This window comes from Octopus bimaculoides, chromosome 15 (assembly GCF_046866305.1).
Source record: "Octopus bimaculoides isolate indiv1 chromosome 15, ASM4686630v1, whole genome shotgun sequence".
Taxonomy (NCBI): Eukaryota; Metazoa; Mollusca; class Cephalopoda; order Octopoda; family Octopodidae; genus Octopus; species Octopus bimaculoides.
The window spans coordinates 9,646,278-9,670,202 of NC_142942.1; the positions used below are offsets into that span (position 1 = coordinate 9,646,278).

General features: G+C 36.4%; 1 protein-coding gene across 3 annotated transcripts; it reads right to left on the minus strand.

The window, feature by feature from the left end:
* Positions 1–1,129: 1,129 nt before the first annotated feature.
* LOC106876866 (stomatin-like protein 1) lies at positions 1,130–22,141 on the minus strand. 3 transcript variants are annotated; one of them, XM_014925605.3, is made up of 10 exons: positions 22,091–22,141; positions 18,734–18,945; positions 16,168–16,271; positions 14,404–14,470; positions 12,870–12,952; positions 11,089–11,292; positions 9,288–9,343; positions 5,742–5,902; positions 4,252–4,464; positions 1,130–3,075 (listed from the first exon to the last, which is right to left on the minus strand). In XM_014925605.3, exons 2-10 carry the CDS (start codon positions 18,897–18,899, stop codon positions 2,861–2,863), a joined length of 1,269 nt encoding a protein of 422 aa, XP_014781091.2. In that variant the 5' UTR covers positions 18,900–18,945; positions 22,091–22,141; the 3' UTR covers positions 1,130–2,860. The 3 variants fall into 3 exon arrangements, with proteins under 3 accessions (XP_014781091.2, XP_089219500.1, XP_052829154.2); XM_089363374.1 differs by lacking the exon at positions 22,091–22,141 and adding an exon at positions 20,414–21,796; XM_052973194.2 differs by lacking the exon at positions 22,091–22,141 and adding an exon at positions 21,621–21,767.
* Positions 22,142–23,925: the final 1,784 nt, after the last annotated feature.

The window sequence follows — 23,925 nt, forward strand, 5'->3', positions numbered from 1 at the left end:
GGTGTTGCCATCCGGTTTCACCAGTCCTCAGTCAAATCGTCCAACCCATGCTAGCATGGAAAGCGGACGTTAAACGATGATGATGATATATATATATATATATATATATATATATATATTTGAAGAAAAGCAACCAAAATTCAATAGGTTATAGCAGTATGTACGTTTCGTACAAACTTCATTTATTCATGTAGTGTTCTCACTACATGAATAAATGAAGTTTGTACGAAACGTACGTACTGCTATATATAACCTATTGAATTTTTGTTGCTTTTCTTCAAATTTTATTCACCAAATCTCTTGATTTTGTTTTTGGTTTTTACCCTACCAAATTCTGGTGCCTCAAACATTTTAAGTACCACATTTAATCTTTTGATTAAATCTATATTATTATTATTATATATATATATATATATATATATATAGTCATCATCATCATCTTCCTTTAATGTCTGTTTTCCATGCTGGCATGGGTTGGATAGTTTGACCAGAACTGGCAGGCTGAAAAGCTGCATCAGGTTTGTCTGTCTCAGCATTCTTTCTATGGCTGGATGCCCTTCCTAACGACACCCACTTTACTGTGTGCTGGGTGCTTTTAATTTGACACAGGCCCAAGCACTTTTATATGGTACCGGCATGAGTGCCTTTTATGTGACTCTAGCACAGGACTCTTGCAGGCCAATCCTCATCGGCGGGAGCAGCCTTAACATTTCTGCTGTGAAGGATGGGTCTTCTTGAGTAGAGTAAGGCGCTAGATATGTGTGTATATGTCATTGTGTTTGTTCCTCACCACTGCTTGTCAACCGGTGTTGGTGTGGTTATGCTCCCAATAACTTAGCGGTATGGCAAAAGAGACTGATACAGTAAGTACCAGGCTAAAAAAATAAGTACTGGAATTGATTCAATTGACTAGAAATTCTTCAAGGTGATGCTCCAGCATGGCTACAGTCTAATGACTGAAACAAACAAAAAATAAAAAGAGTAGGAGAAATGAAAAATACATCACGTTGCCTGGTCCAGGAATTGAAATCATGATTCGTTGATCATGAGTGTAACATCCTAACCACTAGGCCATGTGCCTTCATCTGTAGTGTTAACATAATGAGAAAAGAAACGTGACAGACAACAGTTTAATACAAGGAAATTGTTGGTTTATTTACATCTTCAAATTCTATAGACATCTGTGATATAAATAACAAGTTATTAAAACTTATACACACACATATATACACACACACACATACACAGTTCCACATTCATACAGTTTATAACATAACAGATCAATATATAATAAATAGATATTTACAACAAAGCAATTATAAATTATTAGTTATGTATATAAATTATTGGTTATATATAAAGTAATATTTTTTTATACATTTTGACAGTTTTCATTGTCTTTTTTTCTTTTCAATTTTTTATTACAAAGAAACAAGTTTGTAGAATGTTCTGAGTTTTAGTAAAAGAATCTCAATACAGATTCTTTCATCATTAACCTAATCGTTCATTTTTTTTAATCACTAGAAAGTAAATACCAGTTATACAATGGTGTGTATTCCAGTAATCATAAGATAGTTGACTGCTACAGAATTTAATAAACATAATTACTTAAAAACGATGACTTTAATGACAATAATTTATATCCAGCTATTCTGTGAATCATCTTTGACTATTCTACAAGTCATCTCCAGCTATTTTGAGGGTCACCTTCTGCTATTCTGTGAGTTATCTTCAGCTATTCCGCAAGTCAGCTCCAGCTATTCAGCAGTTATTCTCCAGTTATTCTGTGAAGCATCAGCTATTCTGAGAGCCACCTCCAGCCGTTCTGTGAGTCATCACCAGTTATTCTGCAAGTCACCTCCAGCTATTCTATGAGTCATCTCCATCTCTTCTGTGAGTTATCTTCACCTATTTACTGAATCATCTCTAGATATTCCGCAACTCACTTCCAGTTATTCTGCAAGTCACTCCCAGCTATTCTAAAAGTACCTTCTGACCATTGTACAACTCACCTTCATCTATTCTATAACCCTTCTTCCAACCTACTTCTACAGATACACTCCAGCTTTTCTGAAAGTACCCTCAAACTATTCTACAAGACACTTCTAACTGGTCTGCAAATCACCTCCAGCTATTCAGAGAGCCACCACTAGCCTCCCTATGGAGCCTCTATGTAGTTGATCGGTCTGCTAGAAATAGCAGCTAAATATATTTCAAATCACATCTCTACTGTTTTAAAGAATTAAAAGAACACATTACATAATAGAGTTATCCCTATATACCCATATTAGATAACAGAGATATCTCTTAAAAGATGGGATGGTCAAAGCTGGTTTACCTTTTATTGTAGGCCTAACTCAATCAAGGCTGGCTTAGGAGCTAAACCAGTAGTAACAATGAGTTGCCCAAATAGTCTAAAGTCACCTCCAGTAACTCTACAAGTCACCTCCAGCAACTCTACAAGTCACCTCCAACAACCTTGCAATTCACCCCCAGCAACTCTACAAGTCACCTTCAGCAAATCTACAAGTCACCCCCAGCAACTCTACAAGTCACCTCCAACAACTCTACAAGTCACCTCCAGCAACTCTACAAGTCACCTCCAGCAACTCTACAAGTCACCTCCAGCAACTCTACAAGTCACCTCCAGCAACTCTACAAGTCACCTCCAGCAACTCTGCAAGTCACCGCAAGCAACTCTGCAACTCTCCAGGTTATGTCCAGTAATTCTACAAGACTCCTCAACATAACTTTCCTTCTTTCTCTCTTTTTGTGATTACAACAATACAAAAAAACACTTCAAACACTAACTAAAACTACAACTGAAGCAACCACAGATGAATATGTTTAAGTAGACATTCTACAAGATAATAGACTGCAATCGGTCTAAAACAGGTTCAATTCTCAGGGCAGCTAACTTGTTGCCAGATACTTTCAGACAGCCATTTTTGTATGCTTCCAAAGGTTTCAGATGGCCATGTGCCAAAGATATAAAGTCCTTGTAATCAAGAGTCATATTAACATCAGCAGCATCATGGTTTTCTGTATTTTCCATAAATGTCACAGTGCCAGCACCTAAAGATGAAATTACAAAATAAGAGACATAAATAAACATGAAATTTATAATCACAGGAGTATGAAGTTTAACATTCCAATCAATCAATTATTATTATTATTACTGTTGACAGGCAGAATCATCTGCATGCTGGGCAAAATTTGTGGGGAGGGGGCTTATCATGAGGTCAAACATCTCTGGAAGTTTCATCTGAATCCATCCAGCAGTTCTTGGGATATCTTGTCTACAGACAAACAAACAAACACGACTGAAAACAATACCTCTGCCTTTGCTAAGGCAGAGGTTATAATAATGATGATGATTTCATTTATTTGCCACAAGGGCGAAGGTTGAGGGAGACAATACAAAAACAGACATAAGTGTCGGGGTTTACATATAATGAAATGATAACAAAAAAAATAATAATGATGATGATTTCAAATTTTGGCACAAGGCCGGCAGTTTTGGGGAGATGGTAAGTCGATTACATCAACCCCAGTGTTCAACTGGTATATATTTTACTGGCCTCGGAATGATGAAAGGCAAAGTTGACCGTGGCAGAGTTTGAACTCAGAACATGAAGATGGACGAAATACCATTAAGCATTTTGCCCAGTGTGCTAACTATTCAGCCAGCTCGCTACCTTAATGATTTCAAATTTTGGCACAAGGTCAGCAACTTCAAGGGAGTGGATAAGTCAATTACACTGACCCCACTGCTCAACTGCTCCTTATTTTATCGACCCCAAAAGGGTAAAAGGCAAAGTTAGCCCCAGCAGAATTTGAACTCAGAATGTAAAGACAGGCAAAATGCCAAACACATTTTACCAATCTGCTAATGATTCTGCCAGCTCGCTATCCTTGGCAGAATCGAAGGCGGCGAGCTGGCAGAAACGTTAGCATGCCAGTCGAAATGCTTAGCAGTATTTCATCTGCCGTTACGTTCTGAGTTCAAATTCCGCCAAGGTCGACTTTGCCTTTCATCCTTTCGGGGTCGATAAATTAAATACCAGTTATGCACTGGGGTCAATGTAATCGACTTAATCCCTTTGTCTGTCCTTGTTTGTCCCCTCTATGTTTAGCCCCTTGTGGGCAATAAAGAAATAAGAATATTACAGAGGTAAAATTGTTTCCTGCTGGCACAAGGCTGCAGTTTCAAAAAATGGAAAATCTCGAAACTTAAATTGTAGCACATACCATTTTTGAGATCAAGTATAAACTTCTTGTTAATATCCCCAACAATATGGAATTGGAAAATAGAATTCACAGATTGCACCAAATCTTTATCTAACACTGACTGTAATTTGAAGATGATTACATCAAAGGCATTTTTGGTTGTTTCCGAATATTTATTCTCCTTGTCTTTTGTAGGAAATGTCTTGGGCACTGGTGTTTGTTTTGGAGAATTCTCTGATGAAACATGAATCAAAATATCAAAATCAAACAACAATTACATATAAAAAAAGAAACTGCTGATATCAGTAATTTCTTAAATAAATTATAGAGGGGGAAAAGAAAATGAGCTTTTGTTATATTCATGTGTTCTACATGGGGACTGATCGACATAAATACAATGAAATGGCAACAACAAAGCATTAAAATAGGATCCTGAACTTGGCTCACAGAAAGACTAATTTTAACTTTTTTGTTACAATGCTTCTGATGAAATACCACTGCTTTTGTTTCAATTAATTTTGAAAATAATGAAGAATTTAGTAAAATAACTTCAGCATTATTAATCTGGCATTTGGAACATAAATCGACATGGAATTTTGAAGGAAAGTTTTAACATAGATTTTCTTGAAATAAGAAGATTCTATCCCAGAGCCAGGGGCAGTTTTGGGTGGATGGTACTAAAGGATTAAAGGCTTGACAAATAATTCTAAATATAATTACATATTTCACAGGATTCTAGCAAAATTTATCACAATATAATTCATTGTAACACAATTGGCTCTCATACAAGTCATAATGACACACTACACTAACACATCCACTATGACACAATACATTGAGTCACAATTCAATGTTACATCTTGCTGTAATACAAATGAGTGTTATATAACTCACTGTAAAGTAAGTATCACAAAACAACACAACATAGTATATCATAATACAGTACACAAGTCAAAAAATCAGAGCCTCTATATAGTTGATTAAATGGCTAGAAATAGCTGCCAAATCTCACTCAAATCATACTCTATCTTAAGAAAGAAATATAAAGCAACCCTAGATAGCCCTAAAAAACAGGTTGGCTACAAAACATATTTCTGCTTGATCAGTGTTTTCCCTAGGGTTGTCCTACTTGATCAGTATTGTCCTGTTGTGTCTTTAACATTGTGACCCAATACACTGTGATATCAATCACTTTGGCACATTTCCATGCGACACAATTCACTGGAACATCACCACTGTCCTTTTCAATTTGGGGTCATTGTGTCTCAATACTAGACCACTACAATGAAATATAGAGAAAGGTAACTGGAACAAACTTGAAGTAGTACATCAGAGACACAGTGTGTGTATTTGTGTGTGTGTGTGTGTGTGTGTGTGTGTATGTGTTACACAGAAAGAGAAAGTGTGTTGTGTGTGTGAGAGAGAGAGAGATTGTATGTGTGTAACAGAGAGAGACACAGAGAGTGTGGTGTATGTGTGCATGTATTGGTTAAGGAATAATGGGATCTCACCATTTGTTTTATTGATAACTACATTAGCCAGTTGCTGGAAAGCAAGAGGTAGACCATCGAAGGCACCTTGATAACCAGAAGGTGTATACCCTGGTGGCTGGATGCATTTAGGTAAAGGAACTTTACCTTCAGACGGTGCAACAAGGACTTTTATGTGGGACCTGAATTAGAGAAAAAATAAATATGTGAAAGAGATGCAGGAAAAAAAAAATGTTGTTTTTTTTTATCACTTAGAACCGAAAGGAACCACCCATAGCCTTTCTATAGGGCTTTCAACACAACAAAGGCAAGACAGCAACGGGAGCAATACCAGTAATATCTGCAACAACAACAATCTGTACAAAACAGCAATGGCAACAATAGAAGTTTCAGTAACAACAACAGCAACATCAATACTAGCAACAACATCAGTGATGACAGCAGTAGCCATAATGTAAAGTGAGATTCTGCAAAATTCAATGGGTAAGACTGGTGTAAAACACACTATATATTGGTTTCAAGTTTTGGCACAGAGCCAACAAATTGGTGGGAGTAAGGTAAGTCAATTAGACCCCCCCCCCCCAGTGTTCAACAAGTACTTATTTTATCAACCCTGAAAGGATGAAAAGCAGAGCCGACCTTGGTAGGATTTGAACTCAGAATGTGAAGACAGATGAAACGCCACTAAGCATTTTGCCTGGCATGCTAACGATTCTGCCAGTTCACTGCCCAACACACACACACACACACACACCATGACCACCACCACCAGCTTAGTTTTTCCTTAGGGCTGGCCAGATTGGAGCAATCTTGAGTATAACCAGCCAAAATTGCAAAGATAATCTGGAACTCAACTGAGGAAAGAAAACTCCGAATGACCCGTCATTGTTTTCTTTGTATCGTCTGTCTGGATGTTTTGCGTTCTTGTCCCATTTTGTATTATATATATATATATATATATATATATATATTGTATTTCAGTATGGTAATTTTTTTTTTTTTTTGCCAAGGAGTGGCTGTATTGTAAGTAGCTTGCTTACCAACCACATGGTTCCAGGTTCAGTCCTACTGTGTGGTACCTTGAGCAAGTGTCTTCTACTATAGCCTCGGGCTGACCAAAGCCTTGTGAGTGGATTTGGTAGGTGGAAACTGAAAGAAGCCCGTCTTGTATGTGTGTGTGTGTTTGTGTCTGTCTGTCTCCCCTCCATCGCTTGACAACTGATGTTGGTGTATTTATGTCCCCATAACTTAGCGTTTCGGCAAAAGACACCGATAGAATATGTACTAAGCTTACAAATATTTAAATCCTGGAGTCGATTTGTTTGACTAAAAGCAGTGCTTCAGCATGGCCTCAGTCAAATGACTGAAACAAATGAAAGAATAAAAGAATAAAATAAACACATGCACTATATATTTTTTTCCTTCATTCATTTATTAGTGTTTGTATTTGATTATTTTAACTCATGTCCAGAAATCTTTTATCGCCCATCTGTGACCTCTTCAGCGACAGTTTTCATTTTCATGGAGTAAGTGGAACAAGAACACACACAAAAATGAAAAGTATTGCTGAAGAGGTCACGAATGTGTGACTAAAGATTTCCGGACACAAGTTAAAATGATAAAACAAGAACAGTAATAAATGAGTGAAGGAAAGAAAATATTTAGTGCATGTGTTAATTTGGCCAAAAAAAAAATTTAAATGACCATCCCGAAATACAACAATATCTGTTTCAACACACAATTTCACATGAGGAATTTTGCAACACGAATTGATAAATATATACATACACACACACATATATATATATATATATATATATATATATATATATATAGAGAGAGAGAGAGAGAGAGAGAGAGAGAGAGACAGACAGACAGACAGACAGACAGACAGATAGATACATATACAGATATATCCATACAGACACACATTTATGTTTGTGTGACTGTCAGGCAAATATATCTTGATGAAATGTATTTTTAAATCTTCAGCCTTGCAGATCGCCACTCTACTAGAATGCCCCTATTCTTAGTTATATTAAAATTCTATTGGTTGAAGAGGAAAATTGTTTTTCTTCAGCTGTTACATTCATTTCTTTCATCAGCACACATTACTTTCAAGGCTGCACATTTCATAATAAACAACCAACTTAAATGTAAATGTTTATTTTAACCAAACACCAGGCCAATTTTTATTGAGAAAAGATGTCATTCAATTGAAATATAAGCCAGCAATACATTATAGCTGCCAAATTTACAACTCCACTACTACCTCATGGAAGAAATAAATACAGAACATAAGGAAGTCTCTGTTGGTTACAACAATGAGCATTCACATTACAACTAAGAGGTTGAGTATTTCATAGAGGACCTATAGCCTTAAATGTGAAAAGGCCATTACATGGCACCTTGGGCAAGTGTCTTCTACTATAGCCCTGTAACAACCAAATGTTTGAGATTTAGTGGATGGAAATTGAAAGAAGCTCATTGTATATTGCAGGTTTATTTCATAAGTTTCAAATCAGGATGTTTGAGAAATGTGAATGAACAGTAATGTTATTATATATGTCACATAATAATAATAATATTTTCTACTATAGGCACAAGGCCTGAAAATTGGTGCATCCAACCCATGCTAGCATGGAAAACAGACATTAAATGATGATGATGATGATGGCTGGCAACACAGAGAGCATCTGGCTGTGAAAAAAAAACAAAAAAAGAACCTCTGCCCTAACAGACTCTCATCTGACTTATGCAAGCTTGGAAAAGTAGACAATATAAGTACAGGCATGACTGTGTGGTAAGAAGCTCATTTCCCAAGCACATGGTTCCAGTTCAGTCCCACTGCGTGGCAATTTGAGTAAGTGTCTTCTACTATAGCCTCAGGCTGGCTAAAGCCTTGTGAATGGATTTGGTGGACAAAAACTAAAAGAAGCCCTTTGTATATATGCATGTACGTGTGTGTGTGTGTCTTTGTTTATTTGTTCCCCAACCACCACTTGACAACTGGTGTTGGTGTGTTTACATCTTTGGAACTTAGCAGTTCAGCAAAAGGGACTCATAGAATAAGTACCAGGCTTATAAGTACAAAAAAAATAACAATAAGTGCTGGGGTTGATTCATTCAACTAAAAATTCTTCCAGGTGGTGCCCCAGCATAGCCGCAGTCTAATGACTGAAACAAGTAAAAGACAAAACATAAAAGGCTCATTCAACCAATGGCATTTTTTTTTTTGCTGCTGCTGCTGAATATTACACGCAACCAACCCAACTGAAAAACCGAGGCCCAGACCTATTGGCAAGGTTGAGTAATATGGACAGGAGGGGATCCTGGCATGAGACAAAGAGTTGAAAGGATAAATGTTTTGGACACAGGCACAGAACAGTGCTGTTAACTGTCTTTGAACCAATAACCATTCAGCTACCAGACTGAAACTTTTGTCAACATGACAAACTGTGATTTTAATAGATTGATGAGTGAAAGCTTTTTTTATCATTTTTTTTTTTCACCTCTTATTAACTAATAATTAATGGAAGCAGTTACAGAAATATTTCTGATACTTACAGTTCACAGCGACTAATCTCTACTCCCCAGCAAAGTGTTGTCTTGTTGCATTCATCCTGAAAGAAAATGTTATTCTACAATTTAAGCACAAATCTACTTCCTTGCTTCTATTTGAAACTGAAATGGAAATTTTGATTAAAATAGGCCTTCTAACCCATTGAGTTTGAAATTTCAGATTAATAAAACATAACTGAAAATCATCATCATCATCATCTAAACAAGTGGTTCTCGACTGGGGTTCATATGGTCCTTAGGGGTCCATATAAGATTTTGTCATTGAAACTTATGTGCAATGAATTGGTTAACCTTCTACAATACACAAAATATTTTAACACTTATTTTATATAATTTCTAATAATATTTAATTATAAAAATACAATAAGATCTTTTTAAACATTGAATAGCTATGGAGGTCCGCCCGAGTGAAATAGGAATCAAAGGAGCCCATAGGTAAAAAATGGTTGAGAACCACTAATCTAAATTGACAAATTTAACAAATTTTAAATTGATGATGAATGTTGTTTTAGCAAAGTCCAATCTGATGATGTTATTTTAGCAAAAATCTAAATTTATTTACCTGTCTTAAAAAATTCTAAATTTGTATATAATATGGATGCGTTCTAAGAATTATTTACATTTCATCATCATCATTTAATGTCTGTTGTCCGTGCTGGCATGAGTTGGACAGTTTGACTGGGCTGGCACACTGGAAGGATGCACGCTGAGGTTGATTCATTCACCTAAAAATTCTTGCGAGTAGTGCCCCAATGTGGCCACAGTCAAATGACTGAAATAATGCATACAAATATAATTTCTGGTAGTCATAGGTGCAAGCATGACTGTGTATTAAGAAGCTTGCTTCCCAATTACATAGTTCCAGGTTCAGTCCCACTGTGTGGAACCTTGGACAACTGTCTTCTACTAAAGCCTTAGGCTGACCAAAGCCTTGAGAGCAGATTTATTATATGGAAACTGAAAGAAGCTCATCGTAGGTAGATATATATATATATATATATATATATATATATATATATATATATATATAATAATATTAGGGACAATCCAAAATTACAGGTAAAAAACTCAATTAAAATCAATTTATAAAAAATTAAAATTAAATTGAGCCTTATAGATAAAGTATATATAAAATATATAGTTTTAGGGAAAATAACCAATTTTCAAGAACTCATCGATGAAAATCCACTATCACATATAGAAAAATTAATAATTAAAAGCACAATAAATGAGTATAATATAAAGTAAAGTAAATATCATAAGATAAATATAATAAAAAGATTACACGTGTTTCATAACCAATTTTCAAATAGAAAAGAAATTTAAATCGATTAAAATCAATTGAAATTATCGAAAATAAATTCTATTCAAAAATATAGCTACTCGTCAGATCGTAAGTAGAACAATAATTAGATATATATCTCAACCAACAATAAGTACCAAATGAATTAATATGAAATACTTATTATATATATATACACACACACACACACACACACTAACATTAGCCCACCCATAAGTTTTAATGCAGTAAAAGCTTTGTTTTTTTCTGGAACATGCTCTGCTGAAATTTAGGAACATCTTATAGGTCTGTGCATTTTTTATGTCATTAATTGGGTAAATGTCAATAATTATGCCACAGCTACCAGATATAATTATTGTTTGCCTGCAATAAGTTTGTTGAAATGTTAGAATCCTCCAAGTTCCTTCAAGTTCCACACAGTATTCGGAAAATTAAGAGTTATTAGCAACAGCTGTTGTAGGTTTAATACTACTTAAAACATACCTGTACGGCAGCTGCAATAGAAGATCTCTGTTGTTCTATTTCTTCCAAGGTTTTCTTTGCTAGTAGTTTCACCAAGGTCAGTTGTACAAGGAGTCTTACAGAACGATTGTGGTCCTGGACACAAGCTACAGACTTCTGCACATTGACAATACGAACATAAATATTTGCACCAATCTCAATTGCTGCACCATCAGAAACAAGAATCTATAAAGAAGATAATAGTAAATAGTTTGGACTTACAATTTTTTAAAAAACCATTATAATTACGTTTTCAACAGTTTTTATTCTTTTATTTTTTTACCTGTTTCAGCCATCTATTTGACTGTGGCCATGTTAAAGCACTGCCTTTATGAGTTTTAGTCAAACAATCGACCTAGGACTTATTTTTTAAGCGTAGTGCTTATTCTATCGGTATCTTTTGCCAAACCACTAGGTTACAGAGACATACACAAGCACAGAGACACACACACACATAGATATATACATAAATATATATATTTATGAAGCCCGTCATATATATATATATATATATATATATATATATATATATATATACACATATATGACGGGCTTCATTCACTTTCTATCTGCCAAATCCACTTACAAGGCTTTGGTCAGACCAAGGCTATAGTAGAAGACACCTGCCCAATGTTCCACAGAATGGGATTGAACCTGAAACCATGTGGCTGGGAAGCAAGCTTCTTACCATACAGCCAAGTTTCTTATTTCTTTATTGCCCATAAGGGGCTAAATATAGAGGGGACAAACAAAGACAGACAAAGGGATTAAGTCAATTACGTCGACTCCAGTGCATAACTGGTACTTAATTTATCGACCCTGAAAGGATGAAAGGCAAAGTTGACCTCAGCGGAATTTGAACTCAGAATGTAACGGCTGACAAAATACTACTAAGCATTTTGCCCGGCGTGCTAATATTTCTGCCGGCTCACTGCCATACAGCTAAGTTTTTATTGCAATAGGCAGGTGTATGGCTTATTAATTAGGATGTTCAGCTCACAATCCTAAGGGCATGAGTTTAATTCCCGGTGGCATATTGTGTCCTTAAGCAAGACACTTTATTTCACGTTGCTCCAGTCCACTCAGCTGGCAAAAATGAAGGGTACCTGTATTTCAAAGGGCCAGCCTCATCACATTCTGTGTCACCCTGAATCTCCCTGAAAACGACATTAAAGGTAAGCATACCTGTGGAGTGCTCAACCACTTGCACGTTAATTTCACAAGCATGATTGGATCAACTAGAACCATCATCATTGTAACCAACGGAGCCAGGTTAAGTGCACCTCTATACTCACAACATGTGGGCAGCATTGTTCTTAAGGATGTACAGTTGTGTTTGTATACTACATTTGTTTAACTTTGTTGGAAGGTTTGCTTTGTGGCTTCTGGTTTTGCTTTAGTGTTTTGTCTGTAGATTATGTGCAGAGTAAACAGCGTTATTTTGTGGATGGCCTTCGTATTTCACATCTGTTTTCATCATCATCATCGTTTTGGGGGAGGGGAATAGTTGATTACATCAACTCCAGTGTTCAACTGGTACTTATTTTATCAACCCTGTATGATATTTTTGAGATTTTTTTTTGGAAAAGAGGGTATCTTACATGCCATTAAATATGATAATTACTATATTTGATGTTAGAATCTATTTCTTCATTAGTATAGTTTTGTAATTATTCGTGGTTAGGCATCTGTCCTAAGCAGCTAAGATTAAACCTTAAGACTAATATTCATAAGTTAAACTTTCATTTAACGTAATACTATACCTGTTGAGGTGGAACATTAAAAGCCTTTGTCCTCATGTCAACAGAATGGCATCGGTCAATCCATGGAAGGAAAAATACAAAACCTTAAAGAGAAAAACAAAATTTTTAACTAATAGGCTAGATGTATAATCATGTTTATTTAAGTGATATCTCAAATGAAATGTGTTTGTGTGTGTGTGTGTGTGTGTGTGTGTGTGTGTGTGTGTGTGTGTGTGTATCATCACCATCATCATTTTCATGTCCCCTTTTCCATGCATAAATGGTGCAGTGAAGCAGTTTGTCTATGGCTGGATGCCTTTCCTGTTGCTAACCCTAATCTGTTTCCAAACAATATATTTTCGCACAGCTGAACATATTTACAGAGAAAATCTGAAATGACTAACACTGCTCACATGATGGTAATGCTCATTTATAACTGCTGTGCAATGTCAAAGCAAGAGGTATGAACACACACACACACTTCTTTCAGTTTCCATTTACCAAATCTAGGCTTTGGTCAGCCAAAGGCTATAGTAGAAAACACTTGCCTAAGGAACTACACAGTGGGACTGAACCTGGATCCATGTGGTTGTGAGGCAAACTTCTTAACCACACACCAATGCTTGCATATATATATATATATATATATATATATATATATATATATATATATATATATATATATATATATATATATATATATATATAATAGGTGCAGACATGGCTGTGTGGTAAGAAGTTTGCTTTCTAACCACATAGTTCTGGTTCAGTCCATTCATGCAATCCCTTAGACATGTCTTTTCTACTATAGCCTCAAGCTGCCGAAAGCCTTATTGAGTAGATTTGGTAGATGGAAACTGGAAGAAGCCTGTTGTGTGTGTGTGTCTTTGTATCTACATTTGTCCCCCACCACCATATGACAACAAGGGTTGGTGTGTTTAGATCCCCGTAGTTTAGCAGTTCAGCAAAAGGGACCAATAGAATAGGTACCAGACTTAGCAAAAAAATGACTCATTTGACTAAAAGTTCTTCAAGGCAATGCCCCAGCATGGCCACAGTCTAATGACTGCAACAAGTAAAAGATAAGATATATATATAATACACACACACACATATATTCACATATATAGGTAATGGTAAAGACCCCATTCAGTCATGAAAATGACCATGGGACTGCACCTAGAAAGTTCCCCTCCAAGGCACAAGTCCAAGCAAGGTTGTTTATGGACTACCAGCAGTATATCAGCGTCCCCTCTTCATGCCCCGAGAAAGGCAAAGGTTACTACAGCTTGGCACCAGTGACATCGCAACTCATTTCTACAGCTGACCGAACTGAAGCAACATGAAATAAAATGTCTTACTCAAGAAGAACACAACACAAAACCCAGTCCGGTAATCAAACTCATTATCTCATGATTGTGAGCCCGACAGTCTAACCACTGAGCCATATGCCTTCAATATATGAGTATTTATGTGTGTGTGTATACAGAGAGAGAGACAGAGGCAGAAGACAAACAACAGCAACAACAGTGAAAATGATATGAAAACAACCTACCTGGTCCTTTAGTTTTCAACATTAAACCAAGCCGAAAAATAACAAGCCTTTCATAGTTAGGTACTCTCTGTAAATAAGTAGAAGTATAAAGTTTACAATTTGAAATGAGATGGACGAAACAGACAGTGGTTATAGACATTTTAGACTATTGTTTCTCAAGGTGGACTGTGGCAAGATTTTGATGGGGCATGAGTTACTTCAGAATGAGGTATAAGTATTGGGTTGTCCGGAAAGTTTGTGCTGATTTTTAAAGAAAAGAAAAAGGTCAATAAATACTTGCCATTACATTTTCAATCAACCAAATATGAACCATTTTGTTGCACAATGCGTCTCCATCTTTCCTTTAACTTGAAAATACCCTCTTCCCAGAATTGAGGTGGTTTCATAGGAAATAAGTCGAAAGGTAAGCTACTATAAACCGGCACAAACTTTCCGGACAACCCAATAAATAACAAGTAAAGGAAACTTGCATTAAAATCTCAATTAAAACTTCTTTTGAATGTCCACTCAGCTGGGAAAACTGAGTTGTACCTGTATTTCAAAGTACCAGCCTTGTCACATTCTGTCATGCTGAATCTCCCTCAGAACTAAGTTAACCCTTTCGTTACCAACCTGGCTGAAACCGGCTCTGTAGTACAAATGTCTTGTTTTCATAAGTTTTGAATTAAAATCTTCCACCAAATCTTAGTCACAATTTATGTTCCTAACACTAGCTTAATGATAACTAAGTTATTTTACTAAATTCTTTGTTATATTTAACGTAATTGAAAGAAACACAGAGCATCTCAAAATAAATACAGTAACGAAAGGGTTAAGGGTATGAATGTCTGTGGAGTGCTCGGCCCACTTACACATTAATTTTACAAGCAGGCTGTTCCATTGATTGGGTCAACTGGAAGCTTTGTCATCATAACCGACAGAGTGCCACTTTGCTTTTTATGGTATATACTAACTTTGCTCATTTAGGGTAGGTTACATGTTTTTTCAGGCAAATTAAAGTGGGATGTGGGGCAAAAAGAGTTGAGAAACACTGTTTTAGATCGTCTGAAACTGGAATATAGGGTGGATAAGAGGTATATTTGAAGGAATTGCTGAAATTTTTTTTTTGGTTACAGAGAAAACAGGAACAGAATGTGGCTTTCTAAGACATAATAACATAGGTGATGAGGAGAAACAGTAAGCTGTATTGTTTATGATAGGGGAGAAAACCAGATGTTGTTGTTGTTGCTACTGCTGCATGAAGCAAAGGAGGGGGGAGGAATAGGAGAAAGGGGAGGGGAGGAATAGGAGAAAGGGGAGGAATAGGAGAAAGGGGAGGAATAGGAGAAAGGGGAGGAATAGGAGAAAGGGGAGGAATAGGAGAAAGGGGAGGAATAGGAGAAAGGGGAGGAATAGGAGAAAGGGGAGGGGAGGGGGATAGAGAAGGGGACAAGAAAGAAGAGGAAGAAGGAGAGGTGGAGGAATAGTAGGAAGCAGAGGAATAGGAGGAGGAAGAAGTGGAGGTGAAGGAATAAGGGAGGCAGAGGAATAGGAGGAAGAAGAAGAGGCAGAGGAATAGGAGGAGGACAACCAGGATGACAACAATGTATGTATGTATGAAGAAAGAAAGAAAGAAAGAAAGAAAGAAAGAAAGAAAGAAGAGAAGAAAAAGAGGGAGTGAGATAGAGAGAGGGAATGGGACATATTTAGTTTTTGCAAACAGAAAGCCTATATTTCAATACATAAGACCATATAGAAAGGAATGAGTAAATAAATCTCACTTACTTTAAAAGCAAACCAAATGGAGATTGGCATGGTAATGAAGAGAAGAAGGTAAGCTGCAAATATAATCACCCAGTAGCTAAAACGCCTCCAGAAGGAAACTTGTGCTGCAAAATAGAGAAAAATGTGCACTCAGCTTTCTAAAAGGATTCCTTATTTCAGATCATAGGTTCATGCTTGCAATTTTTGTTTTTAAGTTGTTTTTCTTTTAGCCCCCAAATCAGCTTTGGTTGGGGTGGGTCTCTATCTAACGCCAATCACTCTGAGAATGTAATGGATACTTTTACGTGCCAATTTGTGTGACACCGATATCTGCCACAACTGCAATTTTGCTCGCCTTGAGGGGTCAAGCACAACATAATGCCAAAGGTCTCAGTCATTGCCTCCATGAGGCCCAACACTCGAAAGGACCTCAACCACTTTGCTTCCATGAGGCCCAACACTCGAAAGGAACTCAACCACTTTGCCTCCATGAGGCCCAATGCTCGAAAGGAACTCAACCACTTTGCCTCTGTGAGGCCCAACGCTCGAAAGGAACAACCACTTTGCCTCCGTGAGGCCCAACGCTCAAAAGGAACTCAACCACTTTGCCTCTGTAAGGCCCAACGCTCGAAAGGAACAACCACTTTGCCTCCGTGAGGCCCAACGCTCAAAAGGAACACAACCACTTTGCCTCTGTGAGGCCCAACGCTCGAAAGGAACACAACCACTTTGCCTCTGTAAGGTCCAATGCTCAAAAGGAAGAGTCTAGGAGAAGTCTAGTCTAAGAGAATACGTGTCTTTTGTTTGATCTGCACATGGATGATTGCAATTTCTGAGAGTTAGTTTTCTGCTTACCAAATGGTAACAACTTTGCCAAAAGTTACCAATATTATCCTCTTTATCAAATGTTATAATCAGTAAAAAAGCAACTAATATTTTTCTATACACCAAATGTTCAATCCCAACCATCATCATCATCACTACCATTTAACGTCTGTTTTCCATGCTGGCAAGGGTTGGACGGTTTGACAGAACTGGTAAGCCGGGAAGCTGCATCAGGTTCCAGTCTGATTTGGCATGGTTGCTATGGTTGGATGCCCTTGGCACCAGTATGGGTGCCAATTACGTTACACTGGTATCAGCCACAACTATGATCTCACTTGGCTTGACAGGTCTTCTCAAGCACAGTATGTCGCCAAAGGTCTCGGTCACCTATCACAGCCTCTGTGAGGTTCATCATTCGAACGGTGCTTTTTATGTGCCACTGGCATGGGTGCCAGTCACATGGCACTAGCATCACCCATGACTACGATTTCACTTGGTTTGATAGGTCTTCTCAAGCACAGCATATCACCCAATGTTCAAAGGGTGCATTTACATGCCAGTTAAACAACACTGGCATCAGCCATGACTACAATCTCACTTGGCTTGACGGGTCTTCTCAAACAGAAGACCATAATCACCAGGTGCCAATGACATTTTGCATCTGCAAAATTTGGAGCTAGCAGCTTGTGAGGTGCCACTTAGCAGCATACTTACATAACTTATTTTTCAGGAGAATTTGAGCAACATGAAATAAACTGTCTTGTCCAAGGGTATAATATACTGCCCGATCCAAGAATCAAATCCACTACATTATGGTTGGGAGTCAAACAGCCTTGCTACTATGCCTTGTGCTTTCACTAACAGCCATTATAATTAGTGGACTATTACCATTATGTTTTCTGACTTACCAGATGTTAATGGCCTTATATAAAGTCACAAATACAAAAAAATTTTCAAATGAAGTATTTTGTCCAAGTACACATGTGCTGCCCACTTCAGGAATCAAACCCATAACCTTTTGATTGTGAAACTAATAGCCTAACTACTAGGCCACAAGGCCTTCTCTGCCAAATGTTACAATCAGTCAAATGTAACAAATATTTTTTCTTTCCTAATTATCTCATCAAAAGTAACAAATATAAATATATTCAAATAATGTTCTTTGTCCAAAGACACAATGTGCTGCCTGGTCTACAAATTGAACCCACAACCTTACAACTATCAGTCTAATACTCCTGTAGCAAGTATATGTACACAGTTTCTTTAAGCTTAAATAGGCTCCTAACAGCTTTTACACTTGTTTTCTTGACCAAACTTGTTCATGCCAATTGGATGCCAAACCAGAAAAGTGTGGTGCATTTTGAGCCACCCTAGAACAATAAATAAAGAATTTCCTCTAAGCTATCAGAGCAAGGAAAAAATTGTCAGCAGAAGACTTTGACACCATGCTTTGTTCTTTTCCCATACACATTGTCATGTACAAACTGCATGAGTAACCAATGTATATTTGCTAACAGTATTATTCATGTTGTACCAGTTTGTTGTATCTTCTATTAGTGGAGAAATAAATGTGGCTGTCAGTTTTAACCCATGTTTATGTATTTCTTGGTGCTCTTAATCATGACTCGGTTGAAACCAGAAGATTATAATATTACCAGGGCCATAGCCACATCACTTTGCTCCTGCTAAACTCCTAACCACAAGGCCACACACACCTTCACATAACAACCTTAACTAAAGTAACAAATATACTTATACTTACCTGATGTTAAATTAACATCAGCATTATGAGGATTTAGGTCAGAATAAGTGAAGATGGAGCGAAACTTTTGGTTTGTAGGCTTCAAATCATAGTCAAAAGGAGACGAGAAATCGATTTCACTTTCATAAGGGTCATTAGATGGTATAGGCTGGTATTTCACACTCATTTTATTGCTTAGTGTTGGGAAATTTCAGTTACTACAGCTGTCAAAACTACAAAAGAGTAAGAATAAAGTAAACCTTTTAACATTTAAACCAGCATATCTAGCCAAAATATTCTTTTTTTTTTATGCTCAAACTGGCCAAAAACAGTTTCTCATGCCTACCTCACAATGTCATACTAAAAGTAAACTATCCCATAATCAAAGTCTCAAAGCTAAAAGACAATGCATGATTAACACTTTTGTTACCAACCCAGCTGAAACCAGTTCTGGCTCTGAGTACAAATGTCTTGCTTTCATAAGTTTTGAATTAAAATCTTCCACCAAACCTTAGTCACAATTAATGTTCCTAACACTAGCTGAATGATGACAAAGTTATTTTACTAAATTCTTTGTTATATTTAAGGTAATTGAAAGAAACACAGAGCGTCTCAAAATAAATACGGTAACGAAAGGGTTAATTCAATGCAGTGTGAATAAATAAACATTCCACTTGACAGAATAATATGAATGTTAAAGAATTAAACATAAGACATTTTGTTATATATAAATAATTATAAAAAAACATTACAAAATTCCAATGACAGTGAATTGAAAATATCTCTATCATTGGTTAAACAATAAACTTATCTCAGAAGACTTCATTGAATACATTATATAATTGTATTATTTTTATTGTATAATGAATGGTGCAGGTGTAGTTGTGTGGATAAGAAGTTTGCTTCCAAAACACATAGTTTCAGGTTCAGTGCCATTGTATGGTACCTTGGTTAAATGTCTTCTATAACCATGGGCCATTTATAGCCTTGTAAGTAGATTTCATAGACAGAAACTGAAAGAAGCCTATCATATATATGTATGCATATTGTTTCTCTGTGGGAAAAGTGCTGTTGAACTGTTAAATGAAATTTTACAGATTCTGGTTCGAACCTACTCTATCCCTAAATGAAGTCAACTACAGATATATATATATATATATATATATATATATATATATACACACACACACATACATATATATATATATATATATATATATATATATATATATGTATATATTTGTGTGTGTGTTTCTCCCCACCATCGTTTGACAACCGACGGTGGTGTGTTTACAGCCTCGTAGCTTAGGAGTTCGGCAAATGACACTGATAGAATAAGGGATCTTGTTCAAAACGGGGGCACCAGTATTTTCTTAACGAAACACTTTGAAACTTGGGACACTGGTAGAATGTGTCATATAAAACATCTTTTTCTCTTAGTTTTCTTAACAAAAAAACGTACATCGCAAGTTATTTCATGTTAAAGTTGTCGTATTTCTGTAATTTCAACCAATCACTGACGTCTATTCAGCTGTGTACATGAAATAAATTCGAATACAAAAATTATTTTCTGTTCTATAACACAAAATAGATAAGTATACGAAGTTTGAAAGTCTTTCGGTACCAAAAACACTACATAAAACATAAATGAAAACTGGTGCCCCCGTTTTGAACAAGATCCAGAATAAGTACTAGGCTTACAAAGAATAAGTCTTGGAATCGATTTGTTCGACTAAATGCAGTGCTCCAGCATGGCCGTAGTCAAATTGACCGAAACAAATAATAGAATTCGTTTTGTTGTATTTCGGGATGGTCACTTTATTTATTTAATTATTTTTGCCAAATAAACACACGCACTATATATATTTTTTATTCACTCGTTTATTACTGTTCTTATTTATTTTGTGTCCATTGTCCGGAAATCTTTCTTCACACCTTCAGCAACACTTTTCGTATCCGCGTGTGTTCTTGTTCCATCCACTCCATTCTGAATGGGTTGGATAGTTTGACAGGAGCTGACCAGTCGGGGAGCTGTCCAGCGTATTATATGTATATATGAATGTGTATGCTTTTGTTTCTTTCTCCTTGTCTTGATATAGTGTGATAGTTGTAAATGAGTTTCACAGTGTTATATATATCCAACATTCTTTGAAAACATACTTAGTCAAGAGGAAATATCAAAACACTCAATGGTTGGTGACAGGAAGGGCAGAAAATCTGCCTCGATAAACTCCGCCTGATCCATGCATACACAGAAAAGTGGATGTTAAAAGAATGATGATGGTAACGATAATACATTATAATAATTAAACATACACCAAAGGTCGGAAATATGGAGAGAGTCGGTTAGAGACAATTAAATCAACCCCAAAACTTAGCACTTTATTTGATTGTCACTGGAAGAATGAGGAACGAAGTAAACCTCAGTTTCATTTGAACACGGAACATCAAGAACTATAAACTAAATATTGCAAAGCATTTTGAGCATTCTGACAGACACACTAATAACACTGCCACACCTTTAATTATTTTAGAGAAGTATATATCGTTAAGTTTCAAAGGTCTTTTGTTGTATACTTGCGAAATTGTCCCTGATATTGTATTTAAAGAACAAATGTATTCAACAATGAAACTAAATCGATGTGACTTGTCTTGTACAGTATGTGCTGATAGTTTAATTAGTCAAAAATAATGGCTTTACGATGCTATCTGATGTTTATTGTTAGTGTTATCTGTTATTTTCCTGTCCTACCACTTATCTTTTATAATTACGGAAAATTTAGATGTAATTTTACTCGCAATAATCTAATAAAAAAGAACGTATTTGTAAAGGAATGAAAATGGAGAGTAAAAAAACGAGAGGGAAGAAAAACGGAAATCGATAAATAATCAAAATAGAGGCTTGTACACTTCTTCAATAAAAGAAAATCATGTCAGGAGAAACTGGTAATCCTCTCCAAAAAATGTTTGGAACACCCGGAAACACGGTATTACCGCAGGTGATTGCAAAGGTGGGGCTGAAGACATGTTTTTAAAGGCTCGGGAAGCAACAGCTACCCAGGGTTCGTTATTTTCATTCTGCATTAAAAAAAATACCCCGTTAACATAAAATGAAAATCAGAATTTTTAGTAATTTGATTTACAATGTTCCTTTAAATCTTTTGTTACTTTTTTCCCTTGAAATCATTATAATGTGTTTTAATAAAAACACTTTTTATCGGTAATTTCAAGACACAAAAGTTCACCGAAACATTAAGCAGATGCATAAAATTTAACGACCAACTAAAAAAAGAAATGCTATCTAAATAACAACAGAAGTATTCGGAAGAGATTTCGAAGGGAAACGATTATTTGCGAATGTAAAATCTTTATATTTACCTCAACAACAAATTGTTGATTGTTTACAATGGAAATAAACCGCCATCTTTTAAGGGAAGCAATTCCATGGAGAGAAATGCGCAGTTGTCTTTCCAACCAACCTTTGGTGTTTAACCCGGAGCAAACGGAGTCCATCTTTGGGCATTAGTAGATAAGGATCTCTATTACAGAACAACTTGGAAGGATCAATATATATAAAAAATTAAGCACGTCTACCTGGACTACACCTGAAATATAGTGTGTTAGATTTGGTGAACAGTAACGAATCGTTGAATGAAAATCGATGCCTGGTAAAGGAGAGTTACGGGAAGAAAAAAATATAATATAAAGAAAGCGAGCGGTGTAGAAAGAAGGATATGTCATACAGGCCTGGTACCTGAAGGAAGAACTCCAGGTGCGCAAAGGAGAAAGGGTATTGTCATTTGATAGTTTCATCTGGTATCTGTCTTCAATGTAGTGGATAAGGCTTTTTTATGAAGTGCTGATAAAAAGGGTGTTGAGGCTCCTAACACCGAACGAACTCATGAACATATTTATTTAGAAAGATGATGTCCCTAGATGTCAGGACGCCTTGAGTTTGCTCAAATAATTTTGAGTTTAATCAGGAATACCAGATAGAAAAAAAAGCCCTTCTGATTATCTGACTTGGTCTGACAAATACACGTGGATCAGTTCCCCATGCGCTAATACACAAAGCAGTCGTCATCGCCAAGTATCGAGCGCTTGTGCATCAGTTTTGAGGGTGTCCAAGAGTAACAAGCTGCTCAAGTAGGAGAGCTGGTTTAGTCCCCGACTAAAAAAAAAACAGCAAATAGCGCCAAAGAATGAGATTGATTGATAATTTAAACATAAAGGGGCATTGATCACATAGTTAAGAAATAGTGGTTTCAAATTTCGACACAGGGGCAACGATTTTAGGGGAGGGGTAGATCGGTAATATCGACCCCAATATTCAACTGGTACTTATTTTATCGACCCCGAAAGGATAAAAGGCCAAATCGGCCTCGACGGAATTTGCACTCAGAACGTGAAGTTGGACGAAATGCCGCAAAGCATTTTGCCCAGCGCGGTAACGATTCTGCCTGCTCACCGCCTTAACATAGTTAAGAAATAGTAATAATAATAAATAGGATTTGATTATTTCAAATGGTTTTGCTAATAGTTGACCCAGCAAGCAAGGGAGGCAACTCTGAACTTTTTATTTAATTACAACGTTGTGTTGTATCTGGGGAGAGTCATATTGTCTTAATGTTTTATCATCTAACACACCGGTTTGATTTCCACTCATTATATGATTTGTTTTTACTTCAAAAATTTTCGTTGCCTCTTGCAACCTTGTCAATGGACTGTGTTAGATAATAAGGCATTAAGGCAATATGACTCACCCCCTAGGCATGACAATTTGCTTCACCACACGATTTCACATAAAGAATTTTGCAAACTAGATGAAAAAAGTTTTATAATTCAGTTTCTTTGTATGATAACAGTAATTATAGTAATAGCGACAGTAGTAGTAGCAATAGCTTTTAAATTTGTTGGTCACACACTCCAAAGGTTGAATGTTATCACCAATGACCGACTTTACTTCAAACTACCCGCCCCCACGGAGGACACGTGTACTGGAGGTCTCTAGAGGTCGTTATTAAAACCTGCCAAGTCTAATTATTTTATGTTATTTAAAAAAAATTTATTACTAAATATTTCTATATGTTTTTGCTCGTTGTTTTTCACAGCAGCACAATAACAATTTGGGACACACACACGCGCAAACACAAATGCCACGAAAGTGTTATTTCAAACGAACTTCTGAGTCGATAAATCTGCTAAAAATAGCA